A 24,497-nucleotide genomic window follows, 5' to 3' on the forward strand; every position below is an offset into this window, starting at 1 on the left:
AAGTATTGTTAGATATAGTCTTCTACATCTCTGAAAGGTTTTTAAGAAAACTCAGCTAAAGCTGTCTAGAAGATTTTTCATGACAGTGTGATGGACATAAGTGTACAAATTTAAGTATGTATTTTTCTATTTGAAATACAAATTTGAGGCACATGGTTAGTTGTTTGCATTTATGCAAGATTCAATTTATATTATGGAAAACCTGCTGACTAGTGTTCCATTCCGGAGCATTCTGTCCTACCATTTTATGCATGTCTGTATTCAAACTAGAATAGTATTAAATGAACATTTTATATTTTAAATATTCAAGAGTTTTATATTCAAAATTTCTTCTTGCTGTCAAACTAGTTTGCCTAAAGGCAAGGTAAGATCCTGTTACACTCTCAAAGGTAGAATTAAATTTTATCATGGCATCCATCATAATATACAGTTTGCTTAATATGCAAATAAAGAGTATATGGATTCCAGGAGTAAAGGACTTTTAGGTAGTGTGTGAAATCCAAGGGACCACTTTTATAGAATAGATTCCTTTTAAATTTACATTTCCATCATTTTAATGAAAACACAGGGTAAACAAATTATAATAGAAATGCTTTAAGTTACCATTTTCCATTCAATTTTACTTCTACGGGGCTATTTTTCATGGCAGGTCTTTATTTAAAACTAATAAAAATGGAAGAGAAGAAATAAAACAAATATATACTAAAGAAATCATTACCTCAGCCATTTTGGAGAGTTCCATCCAGTCGTTCTTGCTGTAACTGCACATGATGCTAGCAATCACAATCTTCAAGAAGAAAAAAAGGAAAGAACGTCAGCTCCAATAGTTGCACGTAAGGGTGCTTTTGCACAATAAGGGTATATTCATATTTACACACATATGATTATAATGGCAAACTGTATCATAAAAATTAGTTTTTGATTTGTTGAAAGACAAATTATTTAAAAACAGCAGTGTATTACGGTGAGGCAAAGGGTAAGATTCAAGGCTTCAGACTTATGTTAAAGACTTTCTCATTTATTATCTTTGAATTTTTTTAAATTTTTGAATGTTTTATTGAACAAATTTGACACATAATACATTGTTTAAATTTAATGTGTATACTTGAGTTACTTTGATACTTTTATATACTGTAATATGATTACTATTATAGTGATATTTATCACATTACAAAACTGTGATGTAGTATCATTGTTTATATTAAAGACCCATTATTCTTCATAAATAATGGAATCTCTATTCAAAGTTCAAATTTTACTGAAAATCGTTTTAGTTTGGCATCACAATCATAATACATTAAAATACACTGATTAATATCACTCTATTCTATCATGAGTTGTATACCGACTTTTAATTGTGTAAATACTATCACTTATTTTTTATGTGTTCTTTTTTTTAAATTAAATTAAAATAAATTTTATTGTCAGTGTTCCAAAATTCATTGTTTATGCACTTTATTACCTTTGAATTCTTATGTAAGTTACTTTTCTGATCCCCAGCATTCTCATTTTAAAATGGAGATAATGATACTGACTTTGCCAACCTCAGCAAGTGATAGTGGGAATTAAATAAATTTGTGTATGTGAAAGGGTTGTCTGAATTATACAATGACATGGAAATCTTCATTAATATAATTACTGGTATAGCTAAAAGTTTCAGGATATGGAAAAGAAATAAATTAGTGTCTTCTTCAATCATATCTTATTACAGCACAGATAATAATACCTTACATATTCATAGTGCATTATATTTTTAAACTTGGTTAAATGTTGATTATTTAACTATAATATTACAGTAAGTCTGTAATAGAGGCTATACAGAGTAGTAGTTACCTGCTCCGAAGCTGGAATGTCCAGATTAGAACTCTGACTCTATCACTCACTGTGTGGCCCCAGGCAAATTATTCAATTTCTTCATTGGTTAAATATGGATAATTGTACTACTCGTTCAGAAAAATAATAACAGAAATTACTAAAAACCTATATAGCTCTTATAATGAGCTAGGTACTGTTTTAACGGTTTTTACTTCACTTACTTAATCATTCCCGATATTAGTCCTCCCATTTCACAGATGAAGGTGCTGAGGCACTGTGATGAAAAAGTCACATAACTACTAAGAAGCAGAGCCAAGACTCAGACCCAGGCAATTTGACTGAGAGTCTGTGCTTTTAGCCACTAGATTTTGCTGGCCCAAAATAAATAATTAATACACATCAGCAATTTTTTTTATTATTAATATTTAAAGACTGAGATTGAGACAGGAAGAGTTTGTGCCAAGCCTAAAGTCACAGATTCTAGTGGAAGAGTCCAGCATAAGAGTCCTTATGCTCTCACCACATGCAGCTTTTTTTACTTATGTGTAGAAAACAAAACAAAACAAAGGTATGTTGGAAAAGTCGGATGAATGCATTTGATTAAGAGAAACAGAAAATACGTTGTGATCATCTTGGAGAGAGTTCTGAAGACCAAAAAGACAACGAGCTTGTCTGTAACATTGAGTTAATTTTTTCTCTCCTGAGAGACTATCATCTCCTTGGGAGCTGGAACTGCCCTGCGTCATTCATCATCTTATCTACAGTAACCAGCACAGTGTTTGGCACACAATAAGACTGAGTGAATAAAGGAAGGAGGTTGCCAAAGGTTTAGGGAGTTGTTTTATCAGCTCACCTTTTAAAAGGAAGCAAAAATGAATATCATGAGTCAGAGAAGGGAAAAATAAACAGCTAATGAAAACTGTTGGCAAACAATTACTATGAGTCAGATTGAACAGTGAGCAAGGCTAATGCGGGTGTTGGTCTTGGTGATGGGAAAAAGGGTCAGATGTTAAAATACACAGGACTTGTATTCTAGAAGGAGCAACCGAAAGAGAGGAACCAAAAGATCTGAGTCTGAATCTGAGGGATACAGAGAAATCTCAGAACATGAGTCAGATAAAGGTGGGGCAATGATGAGAAATAAAAAGCCAGGATCAGATAGATTCCTCTTTGGAGAGGAGGAAAAAAGGGAAGAAAGTAAATGATGAACAAAGGAGGAAAATGGAGAATGCCTAATTATTTGGGGATGAGTTCAGGATTCAACTTGTGTCTAATGGGAATGCAGCTTCTAAGAATTTGTAGAAAAATGTAATAATGATCCATGGCCTTTTCTCTAGTGACTAAAAGAAAGGGCGTGGGGGAGTCAAATTCCACGCTTGTCCATTTGCAAACTAAAAAAGGGTCACCAGCATAAATTAACCTTCAGTTAAGACATGATCTTTCTGCCCTTTCCACATGATCTGCAATCTCAGGGATACTCTGCCCCATGGCCCAGTCTGAAACAGACCAGCGAGAAATACCACAGGGTACACCAGATCTTCCATGACCAAACTAATACCTCCTGGTGAATATCCCTTGCATGAAAAAATAAGGAACTCCATTTGAGAGGAAAATCTCCTGGGGGCAGGTGGGACAGATTCCTATTGTCTTCAGTGGCTTCAAGGTCAAAGAAAAACAAAACAAATTTTAAAAACAAAACAGTTAAAACAGGTACCTGGATGGCTCACTTAGTTAAGCATCTGTCTTCAGCTCAGTTCATGATCCCAGAGTCCTGGGATTGAGCCCCACATCTAGGCTCCCTGCTTAGTGGGAAGCCTGTTTCTCCCTCTCCCTCTGCCTGCCACTCCCCTGCTTATGCTTTCTCTCTGTCAAATAAATAAAAATCTTGAAAAAAAAATTAATACAAAGACGTAGGAAATGGGTGGAGTCCCCAAGCTTGATGCTAAAACATTAAAGGCAGGGGTAGATCCAAAGATAGAAAATAAAAAAAAGATTTTAGCCTTAGATACCAGTTCTTCTATGGTTAAAGTGACAAACAACAGACCACAGTTTTTAGGGAGTTTTAGTGCTTAAATCAAGATAAGACAAAAAAAAAAAAAAAAAAAAAACCGCCTCCAGTGATGACAAAGTAATCCCTAAGTTCACATTCCCATGCAAATAAGAAGTGGGTGTGAAATCAGCACAATGTCATCCACTCCAGTGCCACCCATGGGGGACAACAGGGGAGATGGTTCTAGTGGGCAGGACCCAGCTAGGCAGATAGGCTGATCAAAGAAATCCACAGCCAGGGAACTAATGTTTACTAGCACTGAGAACAAGATATACTATATGCTCTCAACTAGTGTCTACCTGCTCCCACTTTACTAAATAGCCATTAGCATTGGTTAAACTCATCATTTGCCCTATAAGTCCTAAAAATCATGAGAAGCCACATTGGGCTTGAGAAATAAATATTGCCTAGAGAATTCTCCTGAACATCAAGAGTATTGGTGCCACCAAATGCCTGGGAATGCAATCACTGAGTATGATTGTGGGTGGCCTGTCACTGAATAGGGGTGACCACACGTGGGAAAGAAACATGATGTGAAGCAGAGGTTGGTTTTATTTGTGTGCTCTGAGCAGCCAAGCTCAGCCTGAAAGCCAGCCTGCTCTTCTTTCCTCATCGAAACAGACTCTACATTCTTGTCCCCCAGACTGATGAAGTACCTTCAATAGGGCTAATCATAGTGAACAGCTACTCTGCTCTCACCAAAGTCCTGTCCAGGAGCTGGGAAGGAAAATGACTCTTTCCCTCTTTGGTTCCTAAACTAGAATGAAGTGTGTTCAGAGCAACTGGTGACCACTGACTGACTCCTCACTTCACCCACCCTGCCACCTCCACCCAAAGCTAGTTGCACTAGGGGAAAATAAAGCAGAGACAGGAACGTAGAGAATGCGTGATGGGAAGAGACCCACTATTAAGCCAGGTGTACCACTAACGTGTCTGTATATGTAAATTAATACCACTTTTGACTTAAGAAAATTCACGTTCTGTTTTGGTTTCTTTCACATAGCATCTTGACAACTATTACATGCAAAACTTAAATTGGCACTTTTGAAATAACTTCTTAAGACTTTTTTTTTTTTTTAAGATTTTATTTATTTGTTTGACAAAGAGAGAGAGAGATCACAGGTAGGCAGAGAGGGAGGGGGAAGCAGGCTCCCCACTGAGCAGAGAGCCCAATGCGGGGCTCGATCCCAGGACCCTGAGATCATGACCTGAGCTGAAGGCAGAGGCTTTAACCCACTGAGCTACCCAGGCACCCCACTAAGCCTTTTTTTAATTTTTTTGATAGTCAAATATATTTAAGGGAAAAAATAACTTTATACATTATTTTTAAAATGCTAAATTGTCTTCGTCGTTTAAATATCCTTAATCTAAAAACAAGGGATGTTTGGGGAAAATATATGATGACATTCTATTTCACTGGAATAAAGATGACCCCCAAATCACTTGATTCTTTATTAAAAGACATTAAGCTTTTTAGAAGAGTCAGGAAATTAGATATTAACACTAAAAGGATACTGAGCATGATTTAATCTTTCTTTGATAATTAAAAAGTCCTTCAGTGTTCTATTGTGCTTGGTTTTTAGTCAAGAACTGGGTTTCTTTTCCTATGAAAAAAGAGGATTGACAGATTTTGTACTGTGAAACATCATGCAATATTACTAGAAATAAATATCCAGAGAAATTTCTTTTTAAATTGAGTAACTTTTGCCTATATTTAACATAAATTATACCATTTTAGTGCTCCATTTTTTAAAGATTTACTGGCTTATTTTAGAGAAAGGTGGGGAGCACAAGTTGGAGGGGCAAAGGGAGAGGTAGAGAGTATCTCAAGCAGACTCTGCACTGAACACGGAGCCCAACACGGGGCTCAATCTCGTGACCCTGAGGTCATGACCTGAGCTGAAACCAAGAGGTGAATATTCAAATAACTGCACCATGCAGGTGCTCCGGTGCTCCATTTTTTATAACTCATATTTTTAAAACATTATTGGAAGAGTTCATATGTAAAAGCCAAATGCTATGTAGTTTTGAACAATATCCTACATTTTATGATATACAGTCCAGTTGGAGATTCAAACAATGTCATTTAGTCAATTAATAAGCATACTGAGCATGTACTATGAGGTAGATAGCAAATGACCTACATAGGAATTTAAGACATGGACTTAGAGTCTTTTCTATTGAACATTCAACAAGTGTTTCTTGTACTATATACCTGAAACTGTTCTATCTCAAAAGTGATAAACAAATAAACAAACAAAAACCCCCCAAATCCCTACTTTCCTGAAGCTTACATTTTAGGGAGGGAAAATAATCATAACAAGTTAAAAAAAAACACACAATTATTGGGACTCTTTCCAAGTCAAGATTATTGTTAGGAAGGCATAATAGGGGCACCTGAGTGGCTCAGTGGGTTAAAGCCTCTGCCTTTGGCTCAGGTCATGGTCCCAGGGTCCTGGGATAGAGCCCCGCATCAGGCTCTCTGCTCAGTGGAGAGCCTGCTTCCTCCTCTCTCTCTGCCTGCCTTTCTGCCTACTTGTGATCTCTGTCTGTCAAATAAATAAATAAAGTCTTAAAAAAAAAAAAAAGGAAGGCATAATAGAAGACATCATGAGGGTGCATAGTGCCATATCAGACAACGGTCAGTAAAGGGCTCTGTAAGTTGAGTCATGAATGATAAGAAGGTACCTTATGCAGAAGAATGGGATGGAGAATTGGGTGACAACTGGCATTCTAAGTAGAGGAAAGTACCTGAGCAAAGACACTGAGGTGGAAATGAACATAGCATATTTAAGAAAAATCGAAGGCCATGTGAATGGAGTTTCATGCTAGGGCAAGAAGAATGTAAGAGAAAGTGAGAAAAGCAGGCAGAAGTCATATCTCTGGGAGCTGAACCCTGTGGGAGTTTAGGTTTGATTACAGGTGCAGCAGAGGCCAGTGAAAGATTTCAAGGAGAGTGATAAAATAATCTCACCTACATTTGCAAAAGATGCTTTCCACTAACTTAGAGGGAATGGAGTGAAGGTGTTTTAGAATGAAAGCCGAGACAAGTTAGGTTGCAATAATGCTCCTTGCATCATATCCATGGAGACGCAGAGAAGTGGATGGTCCTGAGCTGGAACCAATCAATCAGACTGGTCACTGGTCAGATTCAGGAGAGGAGAGGAAAGGAAAGATGAAGGATGACTCTTGGTTACTGAGATGGAAGAAGGCCTATGAAAATAACTAGTGGGGGAGTATTAAGAAGTTTTATTTTAATATAAGAACATAAAATGTGGGGCGCCTGGGTGGCTCAGTGGGTTAAGCCGCTGCCTTCGGCTCGGGTCATGATCTCGGAGTCCTGGGATCGAGTCCCGCATCAGGTTCTCTGCTTAGCAGGGAGCCTGCTTCCCTCTCTCTCTCTCTCTGCCTGCCTCTCTGCCTCCTTGTGATCTCTGCCTGTCAAATAAATAAATAAATATTAAAAAAAAAAAGAACATAAAATGTCTAGTAAGCATCATTAGTGAGGACGTAACTTGTATCACTGTATACATGAATCTAGAATTCCCCAAAGAGTACCCTCTTTAGGGTGTACTGTTCAGAAACTTCGACATATAATGGTATTTAAAGCTACCTGGTTAGGTAACTTCTGAGGGAAGATATGACACCTGAGAATTTGATGTCACAAGGCCAAGAGGGGGAAGTGTTCCAAAAATTATAAAAGCAATCCATTCTGGTGATACTTCTGAGAGTCTGCATAAGAGAACAGAGAATTGACCATGTGATTTGGCAATACAGAAACCACTGGTAACTTTTACAAGATGGGCTTCAGTGAAGCAGGGGGACAGCAGTCAGACTGGAATCGTCTGCGTGAAAAGAATATGAAGTGGAGAGAAGTGATAATACATAACCCTCCCAAGAGTTGGGTGGATAGCTAAAAGATAAATGGGGCAGCGGATGAAGAGTTATGGAAGGTCTAGTGAGAGATGGTTTTTTTAATAGGCCATATGTGAATATGCTTTTATGCTTGTGGGAATGATCTGGAAAAGAGGAAGAACCTGTTGAGAAGGCAAAAGGTGATGATGAATCCGTCACGTAACTAAGAGGAAGTGACCGTTGACAGGCGTAGACGCACTGTTTCCAGTTTAATGGAGAGGAAAAGATGAGTAGGAATAAAAAATAGGTATGGATACACCTCAGTTTATGGATTTGGTGTAGAAACGGTGAAATTATCTTTCCTGGTGTTTGACATTTTCTTAAATAGTAGATAAGGTCTCTTGACAGGAAGGAGAATGGGGGAGAGAGGTTTAGAAATCTGGGGGAGAGGTGGCAGTACTGAAGTTGCCATCCAAGAAAATGGGAAAGCAAATTTACCAAAAGCTCATGGTAAGATTCCTAGTCCATGAAAACACATGTCATTAATCAAGATTAGCAATATTTTTGGAAAGGGAGATTAGTAATTAGTAATTAGTAAAAGCAAAAGGATACTATGATTTAGAAACTGCAACACAGATCAGAGCCCCTGTTTTACAGAATGTTTTGTAATTGAGACCCATCTTATCAAGACTGGTTTTTGGTGCTTTGGTCATTAAAATGTGATGTGTTCCCATGAAAGGGCATTCTTATATGTAATTCTGCTTTACACAGAACATTTTTAAATTGCATTTTTAATTAGCTTGACTTTAATTTTGATTCCTGATTACTGAAAATAAAATGTGTACTCTTTGTGTAGACATCTAATTGCTATGAGACATTAATGTTCTAAAGCATATGAAATACCAACTATAATAATTTATGAATCAAATTTTGCAGTTTCTCTTAGAAAAATGCCTCAAGAGTAAAAAACAGGACACTTATTCTGAAAAAAAAAAAAAAAAGGTGAAACAAAAAACAGTATTAAATGGCTTCTATTGTCTTCCTTCCTAACTTTTAAATTAAAGGACCATCATTCATTATTAAATTATTCTTTAAAATTACTCTTATGGAAAAAATGAAATGATTTTATTAAGCATTTTTTTCAAGCTGAATTATAATAAAGTGTGCACATCAGAAATTAAGGTGAAGAACAACATAAAACTTCAAATTGGTTACAAGCTGGCTATCTCCCCAAACTCCCATTTACTTACAGTGTATGCTGAAAACACATACGTTGGACGGGGCGCCTGGTGGCTCAGGCAGTTAAGCGCCTGCCTTCGGATTGGGTCACGATCCCAGCGTCCTGGGATTGAGCCCTATGCCAAGCTCCCTGTTTGGCAGGGAGCCTTGTTCTCCCTCTGCCCCCTGCTCATGCGTTCTCTCTCTCTCGCGCGCGCGTGCTCTCTCTCTCAAATAAATAAATAAAATCTTAAAAAAAAAAAAAAAAAACCCACATACGTTGGCAACACTGTTTTGGTATTCTGTAACTATACTATGAACTACATTGGAAATCCAGTCAACAATTCAGCTTCAAGACAACTTAAATTTTTTAGTAGGGAGAAACTGTGAAGTGACAAAGGTGAACAACTGTAAATTACAAGTAGCTGAGTTAGGTTTTGTCAAACAATCAAACAGTTTTATCCCTTAACACTACTGGGATTATATTCAGGAGGAAAAACAGCATGGGATGTGTGATTTTCAAAGACATTTAAGCTATGAAAATGTTTATTAAATATTAATTAACTGTACAACATTCAAATTTTAACTGTTCCTTATACTGTAGTATAAATATAGCAAAAGTGAGATTGGGACAATTTTCCTAAAATGTACACATTGAGAATAGGACATTAAAAGTGAAATTCATAAGTTCTTTAAATTTTATGTTGGTACTACTTATTTAATGTTGGCAGAAAGAAGAATATTCTTAAAGTTTTCTTTTTATATTATTTAAAAATTCATCATTTTCTTTGTTTATTTTGGGACTAAGAAATGTGTTGTTGATAACAACTATTCCTAACACAGAAAAATCAGATTTCAGTTAAACAAATATGCACATAGTTTCCATAGAAAATCAAATGTTTCCACTAGAATAGGAAAAGCAAAACAAAACACTGGACTACTCAGGAACTACAATAATGGCTGCTTATTGCTCTCCCTTTGATCACTTCTTTATATATTTTATCTAGTTTCTGTCCCTATTGTTTCTAGGAACTCATCCCCCAGTGACCAGTCACCAGTGACGTTGGCAAATATATTAGATACTTTCCACCCAAATCTTTACTAGAACTCTCTCAGCACTTAGATAGTGAACCACTCCAGCTTGCTGAATCCCTCCTCCATGTGAGCTTTGGAGATACCTACTTCCCTTGTATTTTTGTTGTACCTTCTCAGGCTCTTCTACCTCTGGCCACCTTTTACATGATGATGCCCCCAGGTTCTACTCATATTCCTTTTTTAGTATCACTTTATACACCTTCTCAAACATCACAATCACCATGATTTCAGATAACATCTATATGTAGAAAATTTATAAAGCGTACACCTCCAACGTCTAATCTTTCTCCTAAGTTCAAGGATAGCATATCCAACTACCTTCTAACCCCTACATAGATTCAGTTTGCCCAAAAGCAACTATACTTCTCTGCCCTGAATTTGCTTATTTCTTCATGTTAAATATACTCCACCCCCACCAAGTTAGAAAACTAGATTTATTTTCTCTCTTCCTTTCTCATTGCCTACACCAAGTACTCTAGTCCACTGGTTCTCAAACTTATCTAAACTGTGAAATCCCCTGGAGAATAATAACAATAATTATAATAACAATAATAACATTAATAATAACAGTAATAATCCTAAGGATTCTCAGGTCATTTGTATGTAGTTAGGCCCAGGTATCAAGGCCTTTAAAAGATCTCCAGGTAATTCTAATGCACAAGGAAGTTTGAGAAGCACTGCTCTAGTTCACCTCCCAATGATCTAAGTATTTCTGACTCTTCATCATGACTTGTCTTAGTTAAGATCTTCACCACTGTTCCCCTGGATTATTAAAGTAGCTTCCTTATTACTCTCCCTATCTTTCTTTTCAGCCTATGCCATCTGGCAGATCCTTCTAAAGACACAAACCTGATCATATCACTCTCCTTTTTCAACTCCAAATTCAGGATAAAGTCCAATTCTATGATAGGTTATACAAGACCACAATGCTACTTTTACTCCAACCACACTGAATTACTGTTCTTTCTGAATGTAACATGTATTCTGCATTCTCCTGACCATATGTCTATTCCTTTTGTCTGAATGAATAAGGAATGGTCCCTGTGCTCTAGCAGCATATGGTATAATAAAGTAGACATATGTAAATTGATACAAAAATAATTATAGTGTATGAACCAGGATATAATGAGAGCAGAAAGGAATGGTGATTATTTATACCTGTGTAAATCAGGAAAGATATCCTAGAAAAGCAACTCTTAACTAGATTCAGAAATCATCCATGGGTGTTTATTGGAAATTGACTAGAAATAAAAGAGGCAAGAATACTCTAAGTGGAGTGAGCAACAGAAGCAAAGGCTTGGGATGCCATGTTTAAGGAATACAGTCTAAGAAATCTCAAGTGGTTCAATTTAGTGTTGGGGGAGATGAATGGATATACTTCATGGGGAATGGAGCTGATGCATAGGTATGAATGAATCATACCTATCCAGGCAAGTGTCTAAAACAATGGTATCCAACCAGCTGGGCATTTGGATCTGAATTTCAGATTATTCTATCCAGTACATTCGTTCTTCTCATTTGAACATTACCTTCTCTAGGAAGCCATTCCTGTGTACCCTTCCCACCTGAATATGTCCCTCTTCTGAGATCCCACAGCATCCTTTGCATTTCTGTCATATTGCATTAAATTGTTGTTTGTGTGTTTTTCAAAAGATGACTGAAGTTTTGGGGGACAGGGCATTTTTAATCTTCTATATTTCTAGCAGCTAAGATTATACCTTGTACATAGAAGGATTCGATAAATATTTGCTTCAAAGGAATACTGGCAAAGGTAGCTGAGAAATGGAATTCTAAGTAATGCACATTTTTATTACCAATCCCAGTATCTAAATGTAAATAAATTTCTACATTCTACAGAGATAATGAAAAGAATAGATAGGTGGTATAAGGTAAGAGCTTTGGAAATCTCTTATAAAGTATATTTTATATCAAAGAATAGTAATCCATTATATATACTTATATATGTACACTTAATGCACATTTACCCACACATTATCTCATTTATTCCATGCAATAATTTTGAATTTAGAAAACTTTATGCTGAGAATAATGAGTACAGATCATTTATTTTACCAGGGTCAAGTTAATCAATAACAGAAGCAAGGATTAAGTTCAGGTCTTTTGCCTCCAACTTCCTCTCTACTACATTAAGACTGTATCATATTGATTTCCTATCCTTTCAATTTACACTAGAGATTACAGTTGATTTTGCATCCAAAACCCTCTTGTGGTAGAGTATTTGGGGGAAAAAAAAAAAGTGTCCCTCTCCCTGTATTCATGTTCCTTTGCAATGTCACTATGCAGCTAGCCATCAAGTGGGGATTTATTTACCCACCCCTGGAATTTGGATTGGCTTCATGACTTGTTTTGATCAACAGAACATGGCAGAACTAATGTTGTGCAAGTGCCAAGCCAAGGCTTGAAGAGGTCTTGTCCTCTTCTGCTTACTCTGCTGAAATCCTGCCTAGCTATGGGATCAAGCTGGTACTGCCTGCTATAGGACCAGAGCACATGGAACAGGGATGAGCCATCCAGCTGAGGCCACCTAAGACCAGCCCGCCCACAGACCACCTGGAAGATGACTACAGATAATGTGACATGAGCCGAGACAAGAAGAACCATCCAGCTTCACCCAGTCCAAACTGTTAACACACAGAATTCTGAACTAAATTAATGGTAGCTCTAACCACTAAATTTGGGGTGAAGCACAAGCTATGTATTTGTAGGTACCAAGCCTGATGACAATATAGAAATTATCAGTCCCACTTTACAGATAAGAGAAAAACAATTTTGAGAGGTTAAATAAATACTCATGCTTGTTCAGCTAATAAGAGTAAATTCAAGTCTTGAATTGTCTGGCTATAATATTTATTCTCTGAATAATTTTTCTATGTTCCTTAATCATACATTTATAGAAAACCTGTGGGTTTATTTTTACACATGGTGGATTTCATTCAATCCATGACAGTGTTTATTACTTTCATTCTCAGAGGATGACCTTATTTTGATGTTCTTGGCCAATGCATGATTTCAGTGTAACTATATGAATACCATCTAAGCTTGATAGGCAGATGGAATTGCCTAGGAAATCATAACGTCAGAGGGAAGACCAAGCGAGCAAGACCTAATGAGTGATTCACTGTTTCCTAAGAACTTAAACGTGTTAAGGAATGAAGAGAGGGTACCGTAAGCCCTTTATAACCTTGCCCCAAATCCACTGCTGTCGTGTACCCTGACACACCAAACTGAGCCTCCTGTTTACACTGCTCACCAGATGTCCTTCTGGGGCATCCCTCATGCTAATCTTTCTTCTTAAGAGTCTCACCCTATTCTTCTGACAGTATATCTCCTATTCATTCTTCAAAGTCTAAGTCAGAGCTAATTTCTATCATACCATCTCAATGATCTCAGAGATAGATCATCAGGTATTTTTTATTGGGTATTTGCAATGCACCTACCTCTACTCTAGTTTCTGCCATGGTGCATCACAGAGGTGTGTTTATTTATACCAGTGTCTTCTCTTACACCATTCAGTGGAAGAACATGCTAATTTTTATTCACCTTTGCTATCCTATCATTTGGTTCAGCATTACATTACACCTAATGTACTTTATATGAAATAGCTATCTATAAAAGGAGGGATGATGGCCTCTTGTTATTTTAACATTAGTTTTAAAATTTTTTCTGGTTCACCCCTATCAAGATTATTCTATTTGCTGCAATCATGGATAATAAACACATATATGAAACTGCTATGACTACCACATATTTTGATATCTGTAAGCCATTTACTGACTTGATAGCATGACTTTGTCACTGATTTTAATCTAAGATGATTAACTGGATTTGAGTTGTTCTATCACTGTTGACCCTTCACTGAGGTTGCAGTAAGTCAACTGAAACCATGAGATTTGAATTCACTGTACACACACAAAAAAGGTGTGTTTCCTACATAAAACTGTGTATGAGATTTCATTTTGCTTCTACTTAAAAGGTCATGAAACACTGCCTGTTTTAATGTGGTTCATTCAGGAATACAGCCTTTCAAAGGCACCTAAAAGGGCTGATTTGAAAAATGTTCTGAAGTATCTATATTCCAATTTAAAACTTTTTCTATTTAGAGGCTATAACAAATCAGCATTTAATGAACTGCTTTTATAAATTAATAAGGCTAATAATTAATACAGTGCTAACATGTAATATAGGGAATTTGAAAAAAAAAAGGTTAAAAAGAAAGTAATGAAGACTCTCGATAATTACATGGAATGATGCGCTGCATTAAATAGTTTGGGCATTTCATCTAAGACCATACATATAGCACATGGGTGTTGTAAAAATTATTGAAACATTCTCTGTAAAGACTTTAAATTCCCAAATGAAAATTTTATGTAAATACTAAGTGTTATTGTAATTATTTTATGAGTTGTAGCTCTTTTGCTCTCATTAACTATGATTGCATGTTTAATGCACATTCAATTAGATAATTCTGTTGTGTGAGTTAGTGGTATTGTGACTTAAGTACTGGATGGTAAGCTTCTGGAGGACAGAGGCTGGGTCTTCTATCTCAGCATATATCTCTCTTGTGGGCTGGGACTGCCTGTTCTGTGTACCAAAGTACTTGACACCTTTTAGGGACTCGCAAAATATTTGTTGAATGAAGAAATAAATAACATACTCGATGTGCAATATATGTTTGTTAAATGCAATGCTTTTAAGAAGTCAAGGACTTCTAAAAACACATAATTTGCTCTTTTCCAAATATATGTTACTATTTTCCAGAAATTCTGCAGGATGGCTTAAATTCAATTCACTGTGGAACGTGCTGTAGTCCATTGGAAGACTGTGCCCTGGCTGTTTCCTCAATACCACATATTCCTTCCCACACTTGCTTCTAGTCTCTGCTCAAATGGCATTGCCTCAGTGACACTCTTAGTTAAGATTGCAAACCATCCCTTCCTAGCCCTATTTTCTTTGCCACTGCACTTTCTATCATTTTCTTATTTACTATATTTAATGTCTTTCTCCCCCTCAGCTGGAATGTAAACTCCACTAGAGTAAGGACTGTTGTTTTGGATACAAAACAGTACCAGCATGTTGTAGATATCCCCTACTTGTGAAATGAATAATTGAATACTAACATATTATTTGTCTTTCTGCATCAGCTACCTGATCTATAAAATGGGGGTGATTTGGTCTGCCACACTTATTTCATAGTGATTATTCTGAGAATAACATGGTATTATATATTATTTGACATTAAATATTTTCAATGAAATCTGATGATAATTTATATGACTAAGAATAATGTCATATTCAGATTTGCCATTTTCTACAATTTAGAGTGCAAACAATGACATTTTGAAGTAGTGTAATACTTTGGTTTTAAAAACCACAGATAAGACTTTTAAAAATATGTCCTTGGAAAGGGTAGAAAGCATCTTTATATGCTCCTTTGATCTTTCCATAGTGTCACATTGTAGGCATTTTATATTTGTAAATTAACATATTTTTAAAAAAGGAATGGATCCATTGAATGAAATTTTATAGACAGATTCACATTTTACGGATATGTAAGAATTTCTTACATTTCACTAAAATGCTAGGAAATTCACTAATATCTAGGATACCTTTTTATTAAATTATGTTTCTTGGCTCACACGGCTTTATCAGAACTGAGATTAAACTTATTTACCCAGAAAAAATCTAGGAAGTGTGATCCCCAAACATGGATATATATATATCCCTGATTTGACAGATCAAAGAGGGCCACTATTCTAAAGAGATACCATGTTAAGAATAGAAAGCATACTGGGATCAGCTGCTCAATGTTGGGGGAGGAAGGGTTGGGGAGTGGGGCAGGAGTTAAGAATCATGCCCTTTACCTGAGAGGTCTAAAGGGCGTGCATTCTAAACCACCAAGCTGTAAGCCTTTCTTACATACTTACATACATACATATTCTTACATACTTACATACATACATACATACAATACTTAGAGACCTAAGTGTTTCCATTGCACCTGTGGTTTGGCTAGGTTTGGCTAGGCACTTCTGTAAATATTCACTCATCACCTTTCCTCCCCCTGAGGCCACCTTCTTCAGCAGAGAAGGAGGGAAAGCTGGCTGAATAAATAAACTAATGATGCGGTGTACTCTTCCTACACAAATGATCCCATTTTCACTTTTTTTCTTCTCTCCTTCTCCCTGTTCAACGTGTCCCATCCCCCCACTCCCCACCCGATTCCCTCACCTTCATCTGGCTTTTCCGTACAGGGAGCTATGTATGGATTCATATGATTCCACCTCCTCCATTTTAAGCATCCACATCTGCCAACATTGGGCACCTCAGTGAACAGCAACAGAAGCAAAACCTCTAACATGTTTTGCTTTTCAGGATAATGATTAATAATACTCCATTAATAAAACATTCATTGTATTACTGAATATTGATAAATGATTCCCTTGCCTTAATATGCTGTTGACACTTAAGAATCAACCAAAGATAATTCACACACTTTGTAAACATCTTAGGATTTCCTCTACACTCCATATTTCAGTTCAAAATGTTCCTTCTCAGAAGCCTGGCATACTGATTTACAATAGAAATGATGACAGGACCTTTTTCAAAGTGATTGGAACCTTTCTGGTATAAACTTTATACAGAATAATGAATGTGTTGGCATTTGGTCCTTATTTGCATACTATAAAAATAAAACAGAGTGTACAACAAAGTCCCTGTTAAATTCACATTACCTGTTAAATGAAGATACTCAAAAGGCAATGTAACCTAATTAAAATCAAGAAATGGTATTCAAGCCTACGTATATACTTCTAAGATAATACCTACGCACTAATATTTGCAAGGCACGCAAAGTGTATACACCTCATTAATCACATTGGGAAAAAAATCCCCAAATTTCTTTGCTCTAGTTAGTCATTTCATAAATTTTTTTAATTCCAGTATTAGCTATTTCAAATGCTGGGTGAATGTCACTTTTGTCTCTAATCAATGCATTAGCAATTCTAATGCAAAGCAAACTCTGAAGGATCTTTGCAGAGTTTAAAATTTGATGTTTTTCACAATATATTGCAAGTTTAAAAATAAGAAAGTTTTTTTTTTCTCTTAAATCTTCCTTTTTCTCATTGTTCATCCTTTCTGGCTTGCTTGTGAATGCACAGATGTGGATATCAGTACTGTTTTTAAGGAACAACAATGAGATGTTTGCTGTCTCCCACATATAATTTACATGATCTTGGAAACTTTCAAAATACATAGGAGAAAAGTAGCCTTTTAAAACCAAGTAATTGTATGGCTGGGGTTTGTAGTCCTCCAAATTAAGGGTAGATTATACATTTTTCCTACTATCTGTAAGATTTGCCAAATTGAAAGTTTCTTTAAAAAATAAATTTATAAGCATACACTTGTCTTAGGAATTATTGCATACAGATAAACACAAGAGTTGAGGAAAAGGTATAAGCCTGCAATTTTGGGTCATCAAATACTTTCTTTTTAAATGTTTTCTATGTATTTTCAAGACATATTATAAAAACTATAGCACTGATTGTTTTAATTACTTACAATTAAGGCAAAGAACAGCCTCTAGAATAATTCAATTTAAAAGACAAAGTCTGGTTCAGAACCTTTTGAATAATTCACAACCACCGCCAATTGTCCTATCATTTAACGAAGGAAAAGAGAAGAATCCTTCCCTCCCCCACCATCAAGTCATCATAGTAAAACCCTATAAAAGCTTGTGATGAGGATTTTAGTCTCAGATGCAGCCCATGTCCCCACATGTCTCATAAATTCTTCTAATGCATTTTCACATGCATGATCGTGAATGCCTATTCAGTGAAAAGGTTTACCATATGCTACATTTTTCAACTACCAAGAACAAAGGGCAAATGGTTCCTGGCCTTGTGTTTGGAACAAAAAGTATAAAAGCAAAAGAAAGACCTCTTACATTTTTACTAAATAAAAGAATGAATACAGATTGTAAAGGCCCAGGGGAAGCTTCTTTTGGCACCATGCTGTTCCTTCTTGAGACAAAAGTATTCAAATAGGGACAGACATGAAGAGAGATACAAATGTAGGAGTCCTCCTGCTCACCTAATCCATCTTCTTAGTAAAAAACTTTCTGTGCTCTAGTATAGCATAAAGTGTTTCCTTTGGAATACTTTCAGAGTGATATGGATTTCTGCTCTTTCTTTAGGAAGAATTCATAATACAGTAGGTGGTTACTGTCAAGAGTTCTTTTTTCTTTTCTTTTCTTTTCTTTTCTTTTCTTTTCTTTCCTTTCCCCTCTCAAGGTACTCTTAGGTATGCCTCCTGAATCAGGCTAAGCAATCCCTTTTTAAATATATTTAAATAACTTGGAGTATTAGTTCTCAGTAAAAATTATTCAGCCAAGCCAGAGAGATTTACACATCTGCTAAAAGTATAATATGTTCCTCCAAATTATTTATGTGAATAATATATACATATGTATACACAGAAAACATATTTGGATTATATACACACATACACATAATACATTTTCTCCTCAATTAACTACCCCGTAACTCTACAATGAAACAGCCACCTATAAGCCCAAATTACTCAGCCAAAACACAGAGATACAGACACAGACACACACAAGGACCACCACACAGACACAGACACACACACACATTAGGAATCCTATAAATTGGAAGAAAAAAATTTTAGTATACAAATTTTACCTTAAATTTTTGTCCTTACTAGGCAAAGTCCTTCTTTTCAAATTGTAACGCACTACAATTAATCTTTCTATCAGTTGGTTACCAGCCTTGGTTGAGTGCACAAGCAATTTCTGGTAAAGGACTCACTATATCAAAATTCCATAGCAAATATGCTATAGGTGCTATGAAGCTCATTATATGGGATGCTCTCTCTATCTTATACTTAGTCTCTAAGAAATGCCAGGAAAAATTCATTCAAAGCAAATTAGTGACCACATTTCATGTGTTAAAGGACATGTAGAGTTTCGGCATGGTGTCAGTTTCATAGCACCATTTTTCTGATGTACATCAGAAGGGGCCCATAGTGGAAAATGAACTTGACTTTCTAACTAGCAGCACAAGATGTTCACCTAAAACTACTTGTACCTTAATAGTGTTTTTCTTCACATATAAAATTACTCTACCCTACTCCATTTCTTACTCTCCAATACGTTGTAACTATAAAATTTCTAAGAGTCAAGTCATTCTATGTGTGAAGGATTTTAGTCCACAACCTATATCTTACTAAGTTTGCTAACAGAAAGCTGTACTGAATCATTTCTATTGTCCGCCTTGACTTTTGGTCTGGTTTGAAGGGTTAGCTTCTTCAAATGGTCAATTCATCTTAAATAATTTTGTCAATGAATCTTTTTTTAGGCCAGTCTAAAGAATCATTTTTTTTTTAAAGGAACATTTCCTTTCCTAGGAAGAAGGAAAACATTCTTTAAGGGGAAAAAACAAACTCCAGGAGATTTTTGAGGCAAAAAGATGGGAAAACTATTAATCTACATATTTTTCTGGGACTTCCTTACTGAAGCAAGTGTCAAAGCAGTGATTGATTGATTCTAATTTAATCAGTTGAGTTTTCCATACACTCCACCCTGGAAATAAGAGTTCATTTAAAATCATAAAAACTACTAAGCATCCTGAGTTTTCCACATTTAAATGAGATACTTATCAATAATATGGAGTCATGCATATCTTAACACTGATGATGTTTATCCTGACATCCCTGTACCCCTTCTCTGTGATATATTAACAAGCACATGTACATATGTATGTGTATGTGTGTTTACTCCTGTGACATGTACAGCATGTAAAGATATGGATTTTATGATTTTTTTTTTTTAAGAGAGAGAGAGAGAAAGGAGGAAGCAGGCTCCCTGCTGAGCAGATAGCCCAATGCGATGCTCGACCCCAGGACCCTGGCTGGCATCATGACCTGAACCGAAAACAGAGGCTTTAACCCACTGAGCCATCCAGGTGCCCCTGAAGTAATGTATTTTTTAGTTAATTGTTATTTTATCTGTTTGTCTATCTGCCCAGCAGATTCATACTCCTTTGATGGTGGGGAGTCTTTCTTACCTACCTTATTTTCCCATGTATAGTGTCTTACGTATATTAGCTACACTCCTGATTAGCAGGTATGACAGCTATTTGATACCATCTTATTATAAAAAAGATGAAGAAAATGATTAGTATAGCAACAGCAATCCAGTAATCCTGATGCTTAAGGAACATTGACTTTTTCAGTTCTCAATTTGCCAGATTTTGGTATTAAATCCGTTTTTGTTGAGAACCTGAAAAACATGTCACAGCATAGGATGCTTAACAAAGAGGGTAATCTAGTTCCTTACGGCTTTGAAAGGATTTCAAACTGTGTCATTCCATTTACCTACAAGGACTAAATTCACATGAATTACTCTCTCACTCATGTAATGTGGTACAGAAACTTATTGTCTTGTCAATGGCTCATGTAGAGCTACAGATTGGAATAGGAGAAGGAAGTGTATCCAGTGACAGTGGTAGATAGTGACAGTGCTAGATCCTTCCAGAATCACTGACTGAGTAAAGCTTTGTTGTCTGATTTATCTTATCCATAAGTTTGATCCATGATCATTCTTAACTTTGAAAATACTATTTTGTTTTAGCTCCTAGGATCCATTTAAGATGGATCCCAGAATACTCTGAAGCCACTGGCATAGCACTTTTCTTGAAGAACTTCTTGTGATAGTTAGCAGTTGTCAAAATATCATATTATTATTGGTAAAACAGAAAAAAAAAAAACCCAAGAACAAAAAGCAAAAACAACCAAACTTCTACCTAGAAATTATTAGGGACTTATGTCCTATAAAGCTATCTGCTAACACAAAATAATTTAAACAAATATGAAAGTGTTCCATTCATATTGGGATGATAGAATTAATCTAAATCTTCTCAGATATCCCTAACTTAGAGGTGCTCATCAAATACCTCTTTAATTAGGCCCTGAGTTCATCTCCAGCCTAAAGGATTTCTTATTGACCCATATTTTCATACCACTGGCTCTCAGTATTAATCCTGAAATATAATATAGCCACACCAATATTAATCAATAATGTTGAATTTTCTAAGCAATGTATGGAAGGATCTGGACTACTTACTAACTCTCCTGCTTGCTAGCTATTTGGCTACTGACGAGAAACATAGTTCCCCAAACTCTACGAGGGAGGTCAAATGGTAGAGTGAAAGGACTATGGGCTTCCACACTTACTGGCTGTGGACCATAGGTAAGTTTCATAATCTCTTGAATAAATTTTTAGTGTCTGTGAGCCTCAGTCTCCTTATCTGTAATACTGGGTTAATCATGCTGCCTTAGTGAACTGTTGAGTTATTTTTTTTTTAAGCATTTCTATTTATCTGTAAAGAAACAGATTGCTGTCTCAGTCTCTGTTGCTATTTCTAACCCTATCTCCATCTCTACTTCTGTATCTGTATTTCTAAGAAATAAACATAAATCACTCAACAAGTATTAGCTAGTTCCTCTGCCTTTGTAATGATCTAAAATTAGCATATATTTCTTACATACAAATACTGAACCAAATATGTAAATTTCAATTTCAACAAATAACATTATACATTATACAATAACATTATACAATACATTGTATTACATTGTATAATGTAAAATACATTATACAATAACAAATAACATTACAACACATGTCTCCGAACAGCACAATTGTGTAAGATGAATGATTGAGGGAAGTAGAAGAAATACATTTCTTTTAAATACAGCTATATATAGAGAAGAGAATATTCTTTGAATAGATATATTCTGTTGTCTGGTCCATCTGATTTTGATTTTATTTTACTATGTTGTTTTCACTTCAAATTTTTTCATTATTGAAATACAAATATGCTTCTTATTAAAAACTACCTAGAACATCAAATCCCATGCAATAAGAGTGTTAACCATTGTAAACCCTGTCATGTCTCTGAGAAGCAGAGGAATTATCTTGTTATCAATTTAATAATGGAACATTGAAGTAAATGATGCCATCCACTGACATCAGTAACACAGTCTCTCTGGGGAAATTCATGTCTGTGGGAACTGTCAATCTAGATGGATATGGACATATTAAACATACTCCCCTCAATCCATAAATCTACCCTTTCTGGGATGCCTTAATAAAAAGATTCCTTATTTTGATAAAGACAAGCTATGTTGGATATCTTGACATTACTACCTACAATCTCTTTGTTTAAAAAAATTTTTTTGGAAGAGGTTAGTAAATAATTTAATATTTTCTCCTCCTTTCTTTTTTTTTCTTTAGCATAACCCATATGTAAATATGTTTCTGAGGTTTTAGATGAATAAAGTATTAATAATTACAAAGAGATGTAGAAGTAGATTAAAGGTATTGTTTCAGCTATTTGCTCTGGCAAGCTTCCTACAAAATACAGTTTACTTTTGCTGTTTTGCATTGAAATTGCCTCTAGTTCTAATTCAGATAGATATAAGACAATTCCTTATATTAAAAATGTCATACATTTTCCCATGAGAAAATATGACAAGAAAAGTAAAAATTACAAATATAAATATATCAATCAAATATATAGTAGTAGAAAAGAATGAAAATATTCTCAGTATAAAATACACTGTAACAAGTCAAAAGCAACAAATCAGTTCAGTTGCATTATTAAATTACCAAGATGCTTTGATATCTAAGACTGCTGGTGCAGGTTAAATTGCATTAGTGGACACAAACTTTAGCTGAAGCCAAGAAGCAGGGACATCTTCAACTCCTAAGACTGAAAAAGGAAGAGCAGGTATTGAAAAAAAGAGAAGAATTTCAAGGTGGAAGTAGGGATTCTAGAAAAGCTCTTGAAACTGCCAACTACTCTGGAACTCTTACTCCCCTCTCCCCAACCCCAGATGATTCTATTCTAGTGTGAAGAGAGGGCCAATTTGTCATGAGTTCATTCGATTTGCTCTGGTCCAAATAAATGCCTTCTGGGCAACCCAACCAGATACTGCCATACACCAGAAATCTATTTATCTAAAACCAAACCCATAAACTCCCTCCCTAGATCTTTCTCCTACTGCATTCTGTTCACTGAATGAGGCCACTGCACACACAGTTGCTTGAGTAAGAACTGAGAACCATTCAATAGGACTTTGCTACCCTTGCTCCTTGAATAGTCAGTCACCATCTCTGGAAATTCTAATTCCTATACCATTTGAAAACTCATCACCTCTTCTGTGTCCACTACCTTTGTTCAGGCTTTTCTGATTTATCCACTGCTTCACATCCCACTACACCCCTGGTATAAAGAGCTACTTAATATATACTATGACTTTAATTATCAAAATATTTTTATAAGACCGGTATCAATCTTCCCATTTTAGAGATTTTTTTAAATTAAAAATAACCTTTATTAAAGGTTAGAGAATTAAAAGTTTAGAAAATGCAATATGGAGAATAAAAACCTATTTCCAACTCTATCATTTGACTTTAGGCAGTTTTCACAAATATAGCCACTATTAATGTAGTTTGTCTATATAAAATATATTTTTATACCAAATAGGTCATATTATGCACAACTGTTCTGCAACTTAATTCCAAAACTTATCGTGGGTATTCATTAAACCAGCCTCTGTGGATATATTTTTCCTAATTTTTTAAACCATTAAATGATATCACAATAAACATTTTTCTGCACATATGTTAGAATAAATTCTTAATCAGAGATTTCTGTGTCAAAAGGCACATGCATTCAAAAATTTTGTTGCTATGCTCAAATTATTCTGTAGAAAGGGTACAGATAATCCCACTAACAGTGTATGAAAATGCCTATTTTCCCATATTCTATTATATTAATCAGAGTCCTGGCAAGAAACAGATGGTATACCCAATTTGGGTAATTTGAGTAAGATTAATGAAGGGGCTATTTGCAAAAGTGTAGGCTTGTGTAGGAAAAACACAAAAGACAATGCAGGATATGAGAGGAGTCAAGAAGGAACCCTTATCACCCCAAGACCTGAAGGTAGATGAAGAAGGCCACAGGGGCTGAGACTTCAGTAACACGCAAAATGAGTCTGCAGGGAAAGGTCCCCTTCTGCTTCCGTCTCTCTGGTCTCCCCTGACTGAGCCCAGCTGAAAGTAAGAGAACAAGGTGGCCTGTTGTTGTAGGTCAGCCTTCTAGGTAAAGACACTGCACAGAAGGGAGGAGAGTAGATATGAGCAGCAAATTGAAAAGGTCAACCCTACCTTCTAATTTTCCATAGTTGGAAATTAAAAAGTCTGTGTAAAAAAAAAAAAAAAAGAGTCTGTGCATAATGCTAAAGCATGTAGATATTTTTATTCTGTCATCTTGGTTTCTGAACTATCATATCCTCCTTTGCTAACTGGTTTTGCTATCTCTATTCTTGCTCTGCTTCCATCAAGTTTCTAGAGAACCAC

The 24,497-nt window shown here is 35.8% G+C and overlaps 1 protein-coding gene across 5 annotated transcripts in view; it reads right to left on the reverse strand.

Moving 5' to 3' along the window:
* The window catches only part of DPYD (dihydropyrimidine dehydrogenase), an 833,169-nt gene that overhangs the window by 287,335 nt on the left and 521,337 nt on the right, over positions 1 to 24,497 (reverse strand). For all 5 annotated transcript variants that reach the window (XM_059138489.1, XM_059138488.1, XM_059138490.1 and 2 more), the window contains one exon: positions 719 to 787. In XM_059138489.1, coding sequence (XP_058994472.1) covers positions 719 to 787 — 69 coding nt within the window. The remainder of the gene's footprint in view (positions 1 to 718; positions 788 to 24,497) is intronic.

Source organism: Mustela lutreola, chromosome 10 (genome assembly GCF_030435805.1).
Source record: "Mustela lutreola isolate mMusLut2 chromosome 10, mMusLut2.pri, whole genome shotgun sequence".
Taxonomy (NCBI): domain Eukaryota; kingdom Metazoa; phylum Chordata; class Mammalia; order Carnivora; family Mustelidae; genus Mustela; species Mustela lutreola.